Source organism: Xenopus laevis, chromosome 7L, assembly GCF_017654675.1.
Source record: "Xenopus laevis strain J_2021 chromosome 7L, Xenopus_laevis_v10.1, whole genome shotgun sequence".
Classification (NCBI taxonomy): Eukaryota; Metazoa; Chordata; class Amphibia; order Anura; family Pipidae; genus Xenopus; species Xenopus laevis.
The window spans coordinates 94,174,964-94,192,539 of NC_054383.1; the positions used below are offsets into that span (position 1 = coordinate 94,174,964).

General features: G+C 36.8%; 1 protein-coding gene across 2 annotated transcripts in view; it reads left to right on the plus strand.

The window, feature by feature from the left end:
• The window catches only part of morn1.L (MORN repeat containing 1 L homeolog), a 192,628-nt gene that overhangs the window by 113,215 nt on the left and 61,837 nt on the right, over positions 1–17,576 (plus strand). For both annotated transcript variants that reach the window (XM_018226002.2, XM_041569349.1), the window contains exons 11-12: positions 10,570–10,727; positions 13,976–14,049. In XM_018226002.2, the coding sequence (XP_018081491.1) occupies positions 10,570–10,727; positions 13,976–14,049 (232 nt within the window). The remainder of the gene's footprint in view (positions 1–10,569; positions 10,728–13,975; positions 14,050–17,576) is intronic.

Consider the following 17,576-nt stretch of genomic DNA (forward strand, 5'->3'; position numbering starts at 1 on the left):
GATTTCCTGCCTTCAGCTTAAACCTCATTGCCCTGGGCAAGAACATGCTCAGTTTGCTCCTCTCTCCCCCCCCCTCCCTTCTCTACTGTAATCTAAGCCCAGAGCAGGGAGAGACTCAGGCAGGAAGTGATGTCACACCATGTTAATACTGCAGCTCCTATCCTAACCAAACAGAGAGTTTCTAGAGCTTTTTACTCAGGTATGGTAAAACATTCTGCAGAATAAATATAGCATTCTAGCTTGCGCTATAGTGGCTAATCTATTGGCAATAAAATGCCTCCGTAGCTTTCCTTCTCCTTTAATAAATAAATCTTTATAATATGTGACTGACTTTGTGCTAAACATACAGGTCATATGGATATTCTACATTGTATTGCTACTATTTTTACACACATGGCATGTCCAATTAGACCTACATCAGTTTCCTATTAATTTTGTTGTCAGAAATATGATATAAATTAGATATAAAATCCAGGACAAGAGCCATAGACCAGTACAGGCCATATAATGACATTCTTGTTAAGTTGGAGTCATGTTGAGAGGTGCATTATCAATTTTTAGATCCAAGTTACATTTAGTAAGATAGCTTGAAATAATGTGGATAGTATGCATGGAAAATATATGGCTCCAAGTTTTCTTCATGAATTTCAGTTTTAATATCTAACTAAATTGATTCACAATTCCAGCCACCAAGTAGCCAATTTATCACTGTTCAAAGTAGAAAAAATAAGATCACATTTTCCCACTGATTTTGTAGATATTCTAATTTTTTTGCGTCTGCTCATTAGCGGTATCTAAAATTTTAGATAGGAATGCACCAAACCCTGCTTTTCAGGGATTGGCCAAATCCAGGGTTACAAATTAAGTTAATTAGTGAACCAAATCCAAACCCTTCTTCTGCACCAGAAAAAACGACACATGGACAGAAATACCAGATGCACTCGCAAAGCTGATTTTTTAACGTTATATATAGTTCGGATTGGCAAATGAAGTAACACTGGTATAATTACCCTTTGAAAAGTTCTTTTTGGTATCTTAAACCCCTGCTTCATTCCGAAGCATAATCCAGTAATTCGAAAAGTATGGGGAAAGAATACCATTAGGCGCAATATATTGTTCCTAAGCATAATCCAGTAATTTGAAAAGTATGAGGAAAGAATACCATTAGGCGCAAAATATTGCTCCTAATGGTATTCTTTCCCCCCCTACTTTTTGAATTAATAGTTCGGATTGGGTTTGGCCAAGCTCTTGGATTCGGCCTAATCGCAATTCTGATAAAAATAGCTCTGATTCAGCCGAATCCCGAACTGAATCCAGGATTCGGTGCATCCCTAGTTTTAGAGAATACTCATTACTCAAAATAGAAGCAGGAAGGCCTGAGTGGTGCTGAGTGCAACTGTACATAGAAGTACAAAGAGCACATTATGATGCAAGTAAGGAAGGTGGTTTTATGTTTTTTCCCAGCTGCAGGGAAATTGTGTGCACCATAACTGCACTTACAGGCATAAATGAGTACTCATACGTTTTGGGGTTTTTGACCAGCCCAATGGCTCTACAGCTCTGTAGCAGTAAGCCAACAATTTGTGACTCACAGATATGACCCAGCAGCTCACCATATTATATTATAAATAATAACAGGAAAAAGTAACAGTAAATGAATTTGATCATCTTTTTGTGTAATTATCACCACATAATATCAAGAGAATCCAGTTTATTTAGTCAATGTAAAAATCTAATAACCCAATTATGGATTTATGTTCGGAAATACAACAGTTAACGATGCATTCATTTAAGTTTATATTCCTTCTTTCTGTAGACCAAAGCAAATTCAGTGGAGATTACTGCCCCATCACTTTCTCCTTTTTGGGACAGATTACATTAAATGATAGTATAAAACACAAAGCGATACTTTAAAGGAATGCTATGATTTTAATGATCCCATCATTTTCCTTTTTAAAAACAAATCTATGCAATTCTACTGATTTTTATAAATTAGTTTTTCATAAAACACTATTATTCTAGTCTCTTGTCCAGTGTACTTTGGGTTTAAAATTTGTAGGTCATACTTCAGGAACTGGCAATTTGTTTATGCGGAGGTGGGTGTTTATGTACGGTAGTACTTTTATAACTTTTGCCAAATGTTAAGGACTTGTGTTTGCAAAGTGAACACAACTGTCACGTTTGGCACCCTATATCCAAAACCAGTGCTAGGCTCCCTGTTCTCGGCTCTTGCTTCTGGCTTCAACAGCCACCTTTCACTTTGGGACGAGCCCTGCGCTAATTGGATGCCGCCAGGTCTTAGTAAGAGAGGAGCCAAGCAAAGGTTTCTGGACAAGCAAAGGGGCATGATTGTTTTACCAAGGATATTGGATGGAAGCCAACACAGCTCAGAAGATGGGCCAGCCGGGAAAGCGTGGTGAGGCAGACTGGGCCAACACAAGCAGCGTTCAAGAATAGTCAGACAGGCTGGGTCAGTACAGGCAGAGTACAATGAATGGTCAGACAGGCTAGGATCAGGATTGGAGAGCGTATAATAGTCAGCAGGCAGGCAAGGGTCAGATTAGAGAGTTCAGAATAGTCAGCAGGCAGGTAAGGGTCAATAATGATACAGGATTTCTAGAGAAAATCAGGAACTACACAGGATAGACCTAACAACAGGCCATGAGTTTTCATTCAAAGCCCATTTAAATACCTGTAAATTTTGCGCCAATGCACAATGATGTCATCATGCTGGGACATAAAACCCAGAAGTGCACGCCTCGCGCCATAGGAGAGACTGGTGCAGAAGGAGCAAAACAACCACGCATCGGGCGTCCCCACTAGAGGCGCAGTGGGTGTCCCTGCTGGAGGCGCGGCGGGTGTGCCCGCCGCCAACTAGACCTCCAGGGTAAGTCCTTAGCTCTCTGAATTTGGTTTTTGAGCAGAGTTATGTGGAAGCTTTTCTTCGTCAAGATTAAGCCTGTTTTTAACCTGCCCTGCATGTAGTAAATGAGTAAAGTCACTAAGTAATGGGCATCCTTGCAGAATCTTTATACTGACTACAATGGGGAGCACAGTAGTGATGTGCAGGTAAGGAAAAACTCAACCCACACCTGACTCTATCCTGCAAAATGTTGCCATTGTAGGACCTACACCCGACCTGTACCGGCGTCTTATCTCTCTGCACACTACTGCTGTGTGCACCTCTGGTTCCAAGACACAGAATCTGCAGAAGCAGTGTAGGAATATACTTCCATAGTCACCCAACCCAATGGTTGGCCAAATTTCAACCTGAGCCCACCCAACTGGTGGTCAACCCGCAGGTCACCACAGATTCTGGGTCATCCTAGACATCACTTTCATTATTATCTTCTGAAATGAAATTAGCAGTAGTTTACATATCATTCCACTTAACAGTTGTGATATTCCAGCCCCTGATGTTTGGATGACAGTTTCCTTGTGAAACCATGTATTTAATAAAAAGTAGTAAAGGAATAAACATGCAGATTGTTTGTTAGATATAGAGCAATGTCATATCTTTCTTTCTGTTAATGTTTTTGGCACAGGTATGTCACTGAACTCTAAACTGCATCAGGCTGAAAAATTTCTAGGCATTTAGCATTATTTATTCCCCTTTGTGTGTGCCTACGTTGCTTATTAATTCTAAGCTGCCATCATTTTTAGTGCCTTTATAACTAGGAGATGTAATGCACAGTTTTACATATGCAGCAAAATGCTCTTCAGCCTCCTTTTTATTACTAACAAGAAAGAAATTGTCACATCTCCTTGGACTTTGGAGTGCATTAAGAAATTACAATTATGCTCCAGGCAATTTGGTTCCTACTCATTGCCCAGAGCACTGATAGTGCTACCACAGCAAAAACGAATGGAAAGATAGAATGTCCTTGCGGTACTAAAATGCTTAACTTTCTCCTAATGTATTGTAATTAGAAAATAAAGACCTTTCATGAAGAAAAATGGATTTTAACTTAATAAAACACCATTGTATTATGTAAGCTTCTTTTCTGCTGCAAATGTTTTACAAATCCTCATTGAGTCTGCTCTAGCGATTTCATTTGGAAAGGTTTGGCCATATTTCTAAACGGTGCTTATAATGCCTCACTAGTAAGACATACTATCACTCAGTGTGATGCTGGCAATGATTCCATTTCTCACATACCTTTGAATGACCGTCATAGAAGTGCACTATGCAAATACTGTATATGCTTATCAATGGCGACACATTGTTACTTATCCATAAAATGTTCCATATTACTTTTCACCCATTCGGAGCAAATCTGCCGCTGCTGCTCTAATGTCTTGTTATTGTACAGATAAGCTTATCAACTGTTCCTGAGCTAGAAATTAAGCAAACGAAATTGGTAAAAAAGCACTGCATTTTATAACATCTACATCATCATAACATTGAATATTTGGCTATCGGTGAGGTCAAATCAGCACACATTTCTATATCCCCTTTTGAGAATGTCCAATTATTTTCTGATGTAATCTTGCAAGTTCATAGCATTTTAGTAGCCCTGGAGGATAGACTAAGTGCGATAGTTGATAGATGAAATAGTTCACATTGTTATGTTATGCTGTCGTTCCCTCTCAATTATAGGTTTGTACAGCTTTAATTCATTAAATAGACATTTGTGTCTATGACTAGAATAAGATTGTGCTTAAAATGGAATGTATTGCGCATTACTAAGTAAAGGAGTGTACTGCTTGAAAACGTCTTGGACCATACAACTAATTGTGATAAGTTTTCTTGATAATCATGTGACTTGTAACTACTCTCGTAGGGTTTGAGTCTGATTAATACAATATCATCTATCATGTGCCTGTAACTGTTTCTTGTCTGCTTTGCTATGCTACAATAAATGTACAATGTTACTGCTGATTTTTACTATCAATTTCTCTATTTGGTATAAAGTTAAATTAGTATACTTTATATAGAATTTGATTTCTCTGTTTCTGTATTTTTTATTATTTAAAGGAGAAGTTAAAATCCCCCCAATCTTTTAGGCAATAATATGTGGTGCTGGTTTTATTTGGCTACAAAATGAACATTTCCTTTAGAAAAGTCCCCTTTATTGGAGCTCCCCATAGATCTTCTCTGGTCCTTGTCCATGTTTTAAAATGTGGGGTGGATATTCCTTATCAGGTCCACCTAGCTGCTAAATGGTCCCTATTCTAAAGTGCAGTGTTCTGAGTGTCGCCAGCACCCTGCATAGCCTGGAAAAGGAGGTAGCAAGAACTGAAACTGATGGATAGGACTGGTAGGGTTTTTGCAAATATTTTCATTAAAGCAGCCTGAAACACAACTTTTTAAAGCCCATTTCTTCTACATTTAAAAGAGTATGATATGCTGTCAATTATTTACACAATATGAGGCCCATTTATCAACATTCTGATTTGAGTGGTTTTAAAGGTTTTAGAAACCACAAAAAATAAATTTTCTCTTAAAACCACAAATGGCAAATAATTAATTAAAACATATATAATAATTAATTAATATAACAAATTAATATAAAAAGCATGAACGAATAAGAATTCAGAACTTATCCGAATACTGATATGAAAACCTCGAAATCCTCTCATTTTTGCGTGCACATACAAAACAAAAAAAACCCTGAAAAGATCAGTTTGAAAGTTTTGTATTAGCCTTTTTTTGTGTTTGATTTTTTGTTTAATAAATCACAAATGTTTTGTGGTTTAGAGTAATTTGTGTAATCCACATTTATGCACATTTAGAGATTGGGAGTTTTAATGGGGAATGTAATTAAAATTGCAAGATTGCAAGATTTATTTAAAATGGCATGTTAAGCACTGCTCACAATGTAAAATCATTTGCTGGTGAATATTTCATCACTCATTATCTCTAAGCAAAAGTTAGCACATGCTCTGGAGTTTCTTTAAATCATTTGATTCCAAAAAAGCTTTGCGATCGCACAATTTTATTACATGCACTGCACATGTTTGCAAAAACAGTTTTTGCAAATGTTATTTGCACTAATGAAACATATTAATTTCCCATAATAGTTTGTTAATATGATGGCAATATACTGTGTTTGTACTACTGCAGAATTTTTTTTTATGTTTTTTGAAAGCCGTCATAGAGTTGCATTGTGGTAATTTAAAGGAATTATTCAGTGTAAAAATAAAAACTATTCTTTTAAAAAATTATTAGTTAGTTAGCCAAAAATGTAATGTATAAAGGCTGGAGTAACTGGATGTCTAATATAATAGCCAGAACACTACTTCCTGCTTTGCAGCTCTCTTGGCAGTAACCAATCAGAGACTTGAGGAGGGCCACATGGGTCATAACTGTTTGCTTTTGAATCTGGCCTGCATGCTGAGGATAAATTGCAAACTCACTAAACATTTATGTCCCATGTGGCCCCCCTTTAAGTTGCTGATAGTGATGGACGAATTTATATTATACGCGATTCGCCGCCAGCGAATAAATTCGTGAAACGCATGTGAAAATTCGGCCAAAAAAATACGCCGGCGTCCAAAAGTTTTTTCGCTGTGTCGAAAAAACGGACGGTGGCGTCAAAAAAACGGGCGCAAATTCGCCCATCACTAGTCTCTGACTAACTCAGAGTTAGAGAGCTGAAAAGCAGGAAGTTGGATTCTGGCTATTATGTTAGGCATCCAGTCACTCCAGCCTTTATACATTACATTTTTGGCTAACTAACTATATTAGAAACATTTTTTATTTTGCACACTTTTTATTTTTACACTGAACTGTTCCTTTAAAATCAATGATACTTTTTTAGAAGTTCATAAAAACAGCACTCCTTTATTCCTGGGAGTTTTTGTGTGTGTGATAATAATTTTGGCAATATTTGAACTGCTGAGAGCCCCTCAGCCAACTCCAATTTGAATCTAAATAAATCTACCAGTGTTTGTGACTGACTGAAATAGCCATTTAGATGAATTTCTTGTGACCACTGTTGTTTTTCAGCAGCAATAGCCATGTAGATTGGTTTCAGTGTGTGAATAATTTAGGTCCATGCTTACTTGAGAGTGACCTGAAAAAGTATCACAAAGTAACATAGCAGTAAAATAGCAGATTACTAAAGGATTAGTATCACTATGCCTTAATTTTTTTTTTGCAAATTTCCTTTGTATTATCTAATGGATTGTGTATTATTTACCTAATGCTTTGCTTTTTCAGCATCTATAAAAAGGGTTTCAATTAATCTCAGGCAAGCTAAGCTGATCATAACGTTCCTGATTGAAATGTATATTTTAAGTTACCTATAGAATTTAATTGTTTTGTCAGTTTGATCTAATGGGAAGTTCCCATTAGGGGCAGATTTATAATGGTTTGAGTTGTGCTATCCACAAAAATTTGAGTTTTTAAGTTGATTTTTTTGGTCAAAAGTCAAAATTTTTCAGGTACAAAAACGTATTTTTTCGGATTCAACCCTGGAAATGGCTTGAATCCGAAAATACACCAGCTAAAACCTGTCAAGTTCATGTAGGAGTCAATGGCAGAGGTCCCATGAGCCATTTAAAGATGTTAATAGCCTTCATGATGGTCGAGTTTCTTTCGGATCGTTTTGCCTGAAAACTCCATCAATTGGATCGATTTAAGTTTTTCCCCCGAAAACTTGATTAATTCAAGTTTTTGGGTTGTTGACCTCAAACCCGCTGATTTGAGTTTTTTATTCGAGTTGATTCAAGGTATATAAAACTCTAAAATTTGACCTTTGATAAGTAACCCCCAAGTATTAAAAAATAATAGTTTAAATCACTATATTGCTATAAAAATAATTTCAATGCACTTAACATTATCAGAAGACATTCAGTCAAATGAAATGTGATATTTATATACTGTACCTATATAATAAAAGCTTTTATAACAATTTAGTTATGTTTAAATATTTCTAGTTCCATTCAATCATATTTACTGTCTGGAAAATATCGGCATTCTGTTTTTAACAACAAGAACAATAGAGACTCATTTACTCTTTACACTAAGGGGATTATTTAATAAACCTCAATTATTTCTGGTTGAGGATTTTTTGGCAAAAACTAAAATTTTTAGAGATTTATTATACCCCGAAGATGCTAAAAGTCAGAATCCAAAAATCTGCCATCTCAAGGTAATGTATAAGTTAACGGCAGATGTCCCTTTTACGATTTGAAGATATCGTGATGTACGCTGGGTTTCATCTGATAATACAAAAAATCCGTGTTTTTTGATGATAAGCACAATTCGGGTTTTTGCTTGATTTTATTGAGTCTTTTCCCAACCTGAATTTTTCAAGTTATTTTATTGATAAATAAGATAAAATCGTGGATGGGATTTTGGTTGAGCTTGGTTTAATAAAAAGATTAGATAAGTTTTAGTAAATATCCCCCCAAATATAAATACAAAGCTAGTGCAGTGTTTATGTAGAATATCACTTTATGAAAGTAGGAAATGTCAGAAAGCTTAATTGCCGTTTTAAAATTGTAGTAAAATTCACATTGTTATATTAAACAATACAGTATAGAGGATGTGGCTTCTTGTTTTCATCATAATACTTTAATATGTATTATTCATTTGCTACTGAACAATAAGTGGCATCAAAGGATTCTGTCATTACATTTCTGCCCATTTTGTTTGCTGGTATAGCTTTTATCAGAGTTATCATGGTAATTGTAACTAGTTATGAGTGAAACAGCCCTGTTATGCTTTGCATAAAATTTGCGAAGCTGCAGAAGAACTTGCAAAATTTCGCCAAAAGCATTTTAGTGAATGACGTTTTTTTGCTGTTTATTCACACCAAATGCTTTAAAATCAACAGCAGTTTTTTCTCACAACAAATGCATTGAAATCAATTGTCTTTTTTTCCTCTCATTTTTTCTCACACTAAGGGGCCCATATATTAAATCTCAAATTTATCTGGTCAAGGTTTTTAAGGGAAAAACTCATGGAAAAATAAAAACTCAATATTTTTGAGATTTATTATACCCCAAAAATGCTAAAAATTTTATTCCGAAAATACTCCATCTCAAACCTCAAAGTCATGTAGAAGTCAATGGCAGATGTCCGTGAAGTTGTTTCTTGACATTATGATCTGCGCTGGATGATCCGAAAAAGGGCCAGATTAAATTCAGTGAGAAAAAGGTTTATCACGTGAAAACTCATGGACGAGATTCAATTTGAGATGCAATTCAATTTAGAAAAACTTCTCAAATCGAATCTCATCCATACGTTTTCAAGTGATAAACGATGAGATAACTTTTTCTCACTGAATTGAATCAGGCCCAAACTCTGCGTTTTAAGAGCTCGATCATGACATTTTGTCGCTCTGACTTTTTCAAGAAAAATATTGATAAATTAATTAAATTTGTGGAAGGGAGTTTAGCCAAATTTGTTTTCATAACAAACTGAGATTAATTTGAGTTTAAGTAATTAACCTTCTAAATGTCAAAGGATGTTTTTCTCTCTTGCTGAATTAATTGAAATCAATCAATGAAAAACAGATGAAACAGAACACATGTCAAAATTCTAATGCAGATTTGCGGAACTTTTTGCCACTTGCAAAACCACACATTTAACAGCAAATCTGTATCAGTGGAAAAAAATGCCCAACCCTAACTTATAGGGGCATTTACTTCCACAAGTGTAGTGCAGTGAGCAAAGTGCAATTTAGAGTGCAATCATTAAGCTTTTTTCCCCACAGTCATGGTCGGACTGGGCCAGTGGGAGACTGGGAAAAAACCCGGTGGGCCTTGGCCCTTGTGGGCCCCCAGACTCAGATACGCTCCAGGCTAGACACCCTAGGCTGCTCATTTTTTCCCCCACATCTCTCAATCGCACCCATAAAAAAAAAAAAACACAATGTAAGAGCGGGGTGGGGCTTGGGCCTGGAGGGTTTTGCAAGCTCCTGAGCTGGCAATCAGACACAATTGTATGAAAGTCTACCTGGAGTAATTTCTATTGTTTGCGTGCAAGTAACGTCTATAAATGGCATAACTGCAGAGGAAGCAGACCCCTTGGTTGCTGGAGAACCTGGACCATGTGGTCTGCTTCCTCTATAGCTTTAAGAAATCCCCCCCCTCCGTACTATAATCTTACCTAACCAGTGCAACCGGCCAGGGAGCAGTGAACAAGAGCTGATGGCAGACGGGGGTTTGTGCCGTCATTACACCACTGACATCTGTGCCCAGTTCTTACGGCACATTTGTTGTGACAGAATACAGGAAGGACTGTGTGGCACCAAGCTCAATTATACGAAAATAGCACATTTTCATGCAAGTACTTATAAAGCTCGACTTACTACAGGGTAAAGTGTGGGGGTGCAGCTGCACTTGTGGTCATAAATTACCCCTTATTTATTCTCATATATTTTAACTTATCAAAAAAATAATGTTTTGAGGTACAGTGACATCCATTCTTCTATGAGCTGACATCGCTAGAAATCTGTAATTACAAGAATAGAATTCACCTAATGATTAATTTGGTCAAGCCTTAAATTCACTTTTTTAATTTTTATGATTTATTTACCCAATTGTCTGTTTTGGATCTATTGTTATTATATAAAAAATTAACCACATGGCCTTTCTTTCTGTGACTTTATTTAGAATCAGAATACCCAGAGATCTCCGTAACTACAGATGAAATGTATTTACCACCTTCAAACGTGAGAGTAGAAGCAGGATGTGCTGTATTCAAAGATATTATGCCTGGACCACCACCTTCCAAAGTCCAGCATCTTTTATCAATCAATGAGACCGACAAGGTATGAAATCTTTAAATAGAATAAACTACTAGGTTTTAATACTTTTTTTGAGTTTTGAAGTTGTTAATTGGGCATATACATAATTATCAGAAAAGCTAAAACCAAAACCAGAAGATTCCCATTCCCCTCACACAAACTGATGGCATAAAAAAATCAATGCATTTTACTTTGTAGGAGACTTGTTGGAAACAATATATTTCAGCCCATTAATACTGGTAATAAGCTGCACATGGCACCATAACAGCTAGCAATTGTCAGAAAAAGGTAATTGATGAAATGCTTATAAACAGAAAACACCATTTCTGTCTTTGTGGAATAGCAGAACAGCTCATTGGCAAAATAAATATCAGATAAAGGTGACCCAAGAAGCAATGTGGGAAAACAACCGCAGGATTAAAAAAGAAAAATGTCTCGCCCAATTAACCTTTTTCTTTGCAAATCTAACATCAACCTAACAAATCACTTTAAGACACTGAAATGTAAACTCTTCAAAATAGATTGTTTAATTTCTCTGATGGGGACAACATTTTGCTGTTTGCAGAAATTCTTATACCACAAATTCATGCCAAATCCTATTTAAGTTTACGTACATACATACTGTACATATAATTTCTTTTCCATTTGTTGGACCATGCAAAAAGCAAAGACCTCTAGGTTTGAAATGCAACTTAGATAAAGTGGATGTTATAGACCTGCAATCATATAAAGATGATTTCATTATTAATGCGCTAGTGCACTTCAAAATATAATATGTTTTTTCTTGAGAAAATTTATTTATTTTATTGTTTACATGCCACTGTTAAGACATTTCTGTTCAATAATCCTCCAGAGCAACTGATAAAGACAACATATATATATATATATATATATATATTTATCAGGGAGTAATTTTACTATGGTATGTTTTACATTTTCTAATGTAATATGTGTTACACTGCCCCAAATCCAAAAAGGTGAAACGTCACTCTAATGGAGAATTATATAGTGTCTAAGAAACAGCATTAGGAGCAAATGATGTTGCTACATCAATGGGTTTTCAATGGCCCTTGACATCAAGTGCTGTCTACAATATTTCCTGATCTTGAAGCAATGTTGATTAGCTTCAGAATCCTTCATTGTCTCACCGACATTGGGAGAGCCGCCACTTTAACACTGAATCATTTATCATGGTTCCTTGGAGGTTTCAGAAATCCTTTTCCACATTGTGGCACTTTATATAGGGGCTCTAATTATTGATTTATTGGTTTTATGTTTGGGAAGTATTGCTTATTTCTTTATCTTAAGCTGTTTTATTACAGTTTAACAAAGGTGTACAAATTATCACGAGTGATTTGCAACAAATAAACAGACTTGCAGTCTTCCAATAAATTAGGCCTGATGTTCACTTTCTACCTATGCCTCTGCTCTGCTTGCCATAACTTTGCACATGTGATGTGTTTTCTATTGACAGACCTTCTGCAGTGTACCATGTTCTGTTAATGCCAACTAGTAGCAAAGTGACTGATGCACAAGTAGCATATTTAGAAGGTTATTTATCAAAGGTCGAATGTTACAGTTACTCACAACTCGAATGGTATCTTATTTAAAAAAAAAACGAGGTTCTGCAAGTTCGAGTTGCAAAACCCGAAAACTCGAATTAACCGAGGTTTCCTCTGGAAAAATGCGAATCGCTGGAATTATTTGAGCTTTCAGGCAAAACCCTCAGAAAAAGACATCCAACATGAATTTTCGTGTAAAACACAACTCGAACCTTAATAACTTTTAATGTCATGCCTCTGAAAAATCCAGTACATAAACCATATATACAGTTTATAGCCCACAAAGGAAATCATTTACAGAAACCACAGACACAAGTGCAGGATTACAAATTTGCTCCTTATTGCTCATTTAAAGATCACTTAAGGTTGGGACCTGCCTGCACTCTACACCTCACATCAGAAAAAACTCAGCACTAGGTTCAGAGTAGGACATAGGACAGGTATAAGTACAGAGCTCTGTTGCACTGGCACTCCCTAACTTGCATGTCTGAGTAATACCTATGTTTCTCCCCCGTCCCCTTATGAATACAGTGCTATTGACTGATACTGTTTCGTAGAAAACATGGCAGCCCTTTTTTTGCAATTTACTGCCTGCATATGATAAATCACACTAGAGCCTCTTACACCTCACATACATGAGCAGGTTGGTTGGCTTCACTTACAGTTCTCACTGTCAAAATGATGGGTGCACCTGATGCATTGCATTTATTGATGTAATCCACTGTGGGAATGCTGGGGGTGCCACCTCCTTCCTTCCAGGAGGCAAGATGGAACAAGTGGCACCAAGTGCAGGTATGGCCCACTGTGGTCCACAGGCCCAGATTTGTGGTCTAGGGTGGCAGGATTTTAGGGGGACAACATGCTGGCCAACCACACCCACATTGGTTCAAAAACACTGGGGATGCTCAGAAGATACTGTACAATCATTTTTTAAATTTCCCGTGCGCCAATCCCCATTGCTCCGGTCCAGATGATGAAAATTTGCACGAATAAAGTGGAGGGGACAGGGGCGACGAACAGCAGTGGGCCTAGGGGCACCCACTGTGTAAATCAGGCCCCGGTGGTCCACTTAGCATAACCGCAACTGTGGTCGTAAACAGTGGCGTAACTAGATGTTGCTGGGCCCCACAGCAAATTAATTTTAGGGCCACCAACATATCCAGTGTTTGTCCTGTTTTACCAATATATGTTCAAATTGCTCATCAATGAGAGCCTCATGGGGCCCCCTGTACCTCCTGGGCCCCCCTGCAGCCGCAGGGTCTGCTTCCTCTGTAGTTACGCCCCTGGTCGTAAAATACCCCATAAACAGATAGTACCCTGACTTGAACTGAACTGCAACGCCCACTGTGCAAATGCCATTTAGCATGATTTACAACTGATATTGATATTTACAACTGATATTACATGATACATGATTACATGATATTTACAACTGATATAGTCACTGATATTGTTCAGTATTGCAAAATAGTCTAACAGTGAGAAGGAATCAGTTGCAAAATAACAGTGATGTAAAATTATGTTTACCTTACACACTGGTTCCTCACTGTCACACTAAAAATGCCACAATTATGACGTATGAGTTTTTTTTATGGTTCGCTTTCTTTGTGTATTACCTAAGAATTCATCTCAACGCAATTTATATAGTTTACAAACTTCAACATACAACCACAGATGCTTACACTATCTTCTTAATCATTTTTATAACAGAATAAGGGGAAAAAGCCAAGCAAAATATCTGCTGAGAAAATGACAGTCTCACAAGAAAAGATTGAAGACAGCAGGTAGGTGTGAATCAGTGTTTCTGTCACTCAGCTGGATTTTCATTCTACTTATGCTGTTCTTATGTTCCCTGAAGCAAGTGAGCCTTCTGGCAGGGACTTCTATTTTAAGACATAACAGTATGTCCTTCTAGAACAAACCAGCGCCTTCCAGTGAATTGAAATTCTCCAACAATCAGTGGTAAAGTTTGGGACGGTTATTTGACGTTTATAATTTATTGTTTGATATGCTTGCATTAAATCACGTAAAAGCCAATTAAAATATAAAATATATCAATTATATATTCAGAGCCGTCCAAACTTTACTATGATGAGATAATAGACAGCAGATTCTTATTACAAATCTTTTAAAAATATGAATTTGCTCCCTAGCTGATTAGCTTTCAGACATGCCATTGATTGGCCAAACCTCGTAGTGTTCTACAGTATATCTTTGATTATACACAACAGTGGGGTTTTCTAAATGCATGGATGACTTATTGCAATCTCTCATTCCAAAGGTCTATTGGTTGTTCATCCTTTTACAGATTACTTTGAATAAGAGAGGAACAGATCATATAAACATTTAATAAACCACCTCAGCAATACCTGGGTTTCATGTTTTGGAACTCTTGCAAATTGATTATGCAGATATCCCAATAGACCCAAGACAGTCTTCTTTAAATTGGTGGTTTCTTTTCCAAAACCCCATGGGTTGTTTGCATTTTAATATCATTGCTATATACTAACCACTGGTTTTCACTACTTTATTGATTGAAGAATAGCAAGGTTTATGTAATAAAAGGCACTAAGTTTGCCCAGGAGCAGTAACCTATCAGCACGTAGCATTTACTGGTCACCTGTTTAAAAGCAAACATCTTATTGGTTGTTATGAGTTACTGCTCCTGGGCAAATTTAGCACCTTTTATTACACATGGGGGCAACACTTTTACTAAGGAGGTGATATTCATTTCTGTACAGTGGAACTTCAATTTTAGATCCCCTGATTTTAAGTTTTCCCTTATTTTATATTGTTGTTTTGTGGTCCCATCTATATATTATGCATAATACATTTCCCTGGTTTTACATTTTCCTGGATTTTACACCATTTTTTTCTGGTCCCCTGCAAAACATAACATGGGGGTTTTACATATGTAGTTTGTCACAACTGTATAGGGACAGCCTGGAATCCATATACTGGATATATTGTGCCAAAGGCAGTGTGATGATATAGTAAAGTATAACAAGCACACAGGACTGAGCAGACAAAAATGTCTAGTCCAATAACAGGCCACAATTGTCCACGAAGGAAGGAAGAGGCAAAATGCAGTATACAGAGGACAGCGCCAGTGCCTTCTATGACTGCTTTTTTAATGTGAACATGTTAGCCCAAGCTGCATCTCAGGCCATGTTCCTTCCACTTACTACCCCATAGTCAAGTGTATTTGTGTGGCGGGAGATTACTGCTGTGTGCCTTCAAAGCACAAATATGTAATCGTTTATTTAAACTTAATACCTTCTCAGAGGACAATATATTTTGCTAGGTAATATACAGACTATGCATATACAGAGAAAAAAATGTTGGTACAAATAATGGTGGAATTGCCCTTCTGAAAAGGGGACCGATGATTCTGTCTAAAAGAATGAGGAGAATAATAAATAAAAATATACAGAGTTACAACAAATAAGTGCTATGTTGTAATGTAAGACATAGGAGAAAGGATTTCCCATCCAATAAAGCTGACAGTCTATATAAGTGTTATGTCAGGTCTGAGGTGGTGTTAAATCTAATGATAAATAACAACATCAATAAAAATGCAGTATATCATTTAGATGTGCAAGTTAGGGAGCCTCAACAGGCACATTTAAAACCCTGTACCATCTATAGCAGGTGCTAAGGACCGGGCTGTACTTTGTGTTGAGCAATTTTGTGCCCCTTATATGAGCCATTATATAAAGAATTCCTCCATAAGTCCTAATGAAATATATCCTATAGAAAATTAGAATCTTTGTTATTCCCCTAAATCTTAACTCTTAAAGGAGAAGGAAAGGTTAAAACTAAGTAAGCCTTATCAGAAAGGTCCACCTAAATATACCAGTAAACCCTCAGTGCTGCTCTGAGTCCTCTGTCAAAAAGAAACATTGCATTTTGTTCATTCTATTGTGTACACATGGGCTTCTGTATCAGACTTCCTGCCTTCAGTTTACACCTTCTTGTCCCAGGTGTGAGCATGCTCAGTTTGCTCCTCTTCACCCCCTCCCTTCTCTGCTGTAATCTGAGCCCAGAGATATAAGTGAGCAGGGAGAGACTCAGATGGGAAGCAATGTCATACCAAGCTAATACTGCAGCTGCTAGCCTAAACTAACTGAGAGCTTCTAGAGCTTTTTTTTAAAGCATACTACAGAATAAATATTTAATTTTAGCTTGCACTATTTCAGATAATCTATTGGCAATAAAATGCCTCCGTAGCTTTCCTTCTTCTGTAATAAATTTGACATTTGTTCAGGCAGTGACATGTAGTTTCTTTATGAGCTATACCGTAGGTACAAAGTAGCAGACAGTACATTTGCTTCATGTCTCCTAAAAAACCTATAGGGAAGAGCAAAAAACACGGAACAAAATGCAATACAAACTTCAAACTTAATCAACTTTCAAACCCAAGTGTATGCAGTCCAAAACATACAATAGTGCCAATACAGTATAACATGCCTCATTTGATCTTAAGCATTAACCAGTGATCACACAACATACATAAAGATATAAAACTAGAGGAACAAATAGTGTAATTTATTTTAAAAGAAATATAAAATGCCTATGTAAGAACAAATAGTAATTTCCCCATGCATTTTACACATAAACAGTTGTGTTTCACACACATTACACAATTCAAATTAAATGGAAATAAAAGACTTTCAAGCCACCTCAGCCCCCCCCCCCAAAAAATGGCACCAGAGAAGTCCCTAAATATGAATGTTGATTACATTCGTATTGCAGCTCCTGCTGTTTTATTTATGCATCCATGTAGAAAAAGAAAAAGGTAGCTGCAGGAAATTATGTTGTCTAGGAAATATTCCTCTTCAAGATCCATGTTATTGTACAGAGGGATCATTTTCTGAGACCCCCAGACAGTAGTGCAAGTTAATAAACTGGAGGGGGTTACCAACGTTTCCCCACCTCTCCTGCAGAATATAGTGCTGGTAGCTGTTAGTATGTAGGTCCGTGCTCTCTGTCAAAAAACATGGTGGACTGTGCCCATTTTGTGCACTTTGCACCATATCCTGCAGGTTGTACTCTCCCTTTCATTACATTCTTACTATACAAGCATTAATATTCATCTCACACAGTCAGCAGAGTGAGGGTCTATGTCACAGTAGCTAAAATTATACACACTGTAAAAAGGGAGTGGTTCACTCAAGCATTTACCTTTTGACGTTAACATTATCCTATATGTATAGGTAAACTGCAACTCTTGCCTGCAATTCCTACTTACAAAGAAAAAGAACTGAGATTTTAGGTAAAAATTGAGATTATACCAAAATAGTTGTGAATC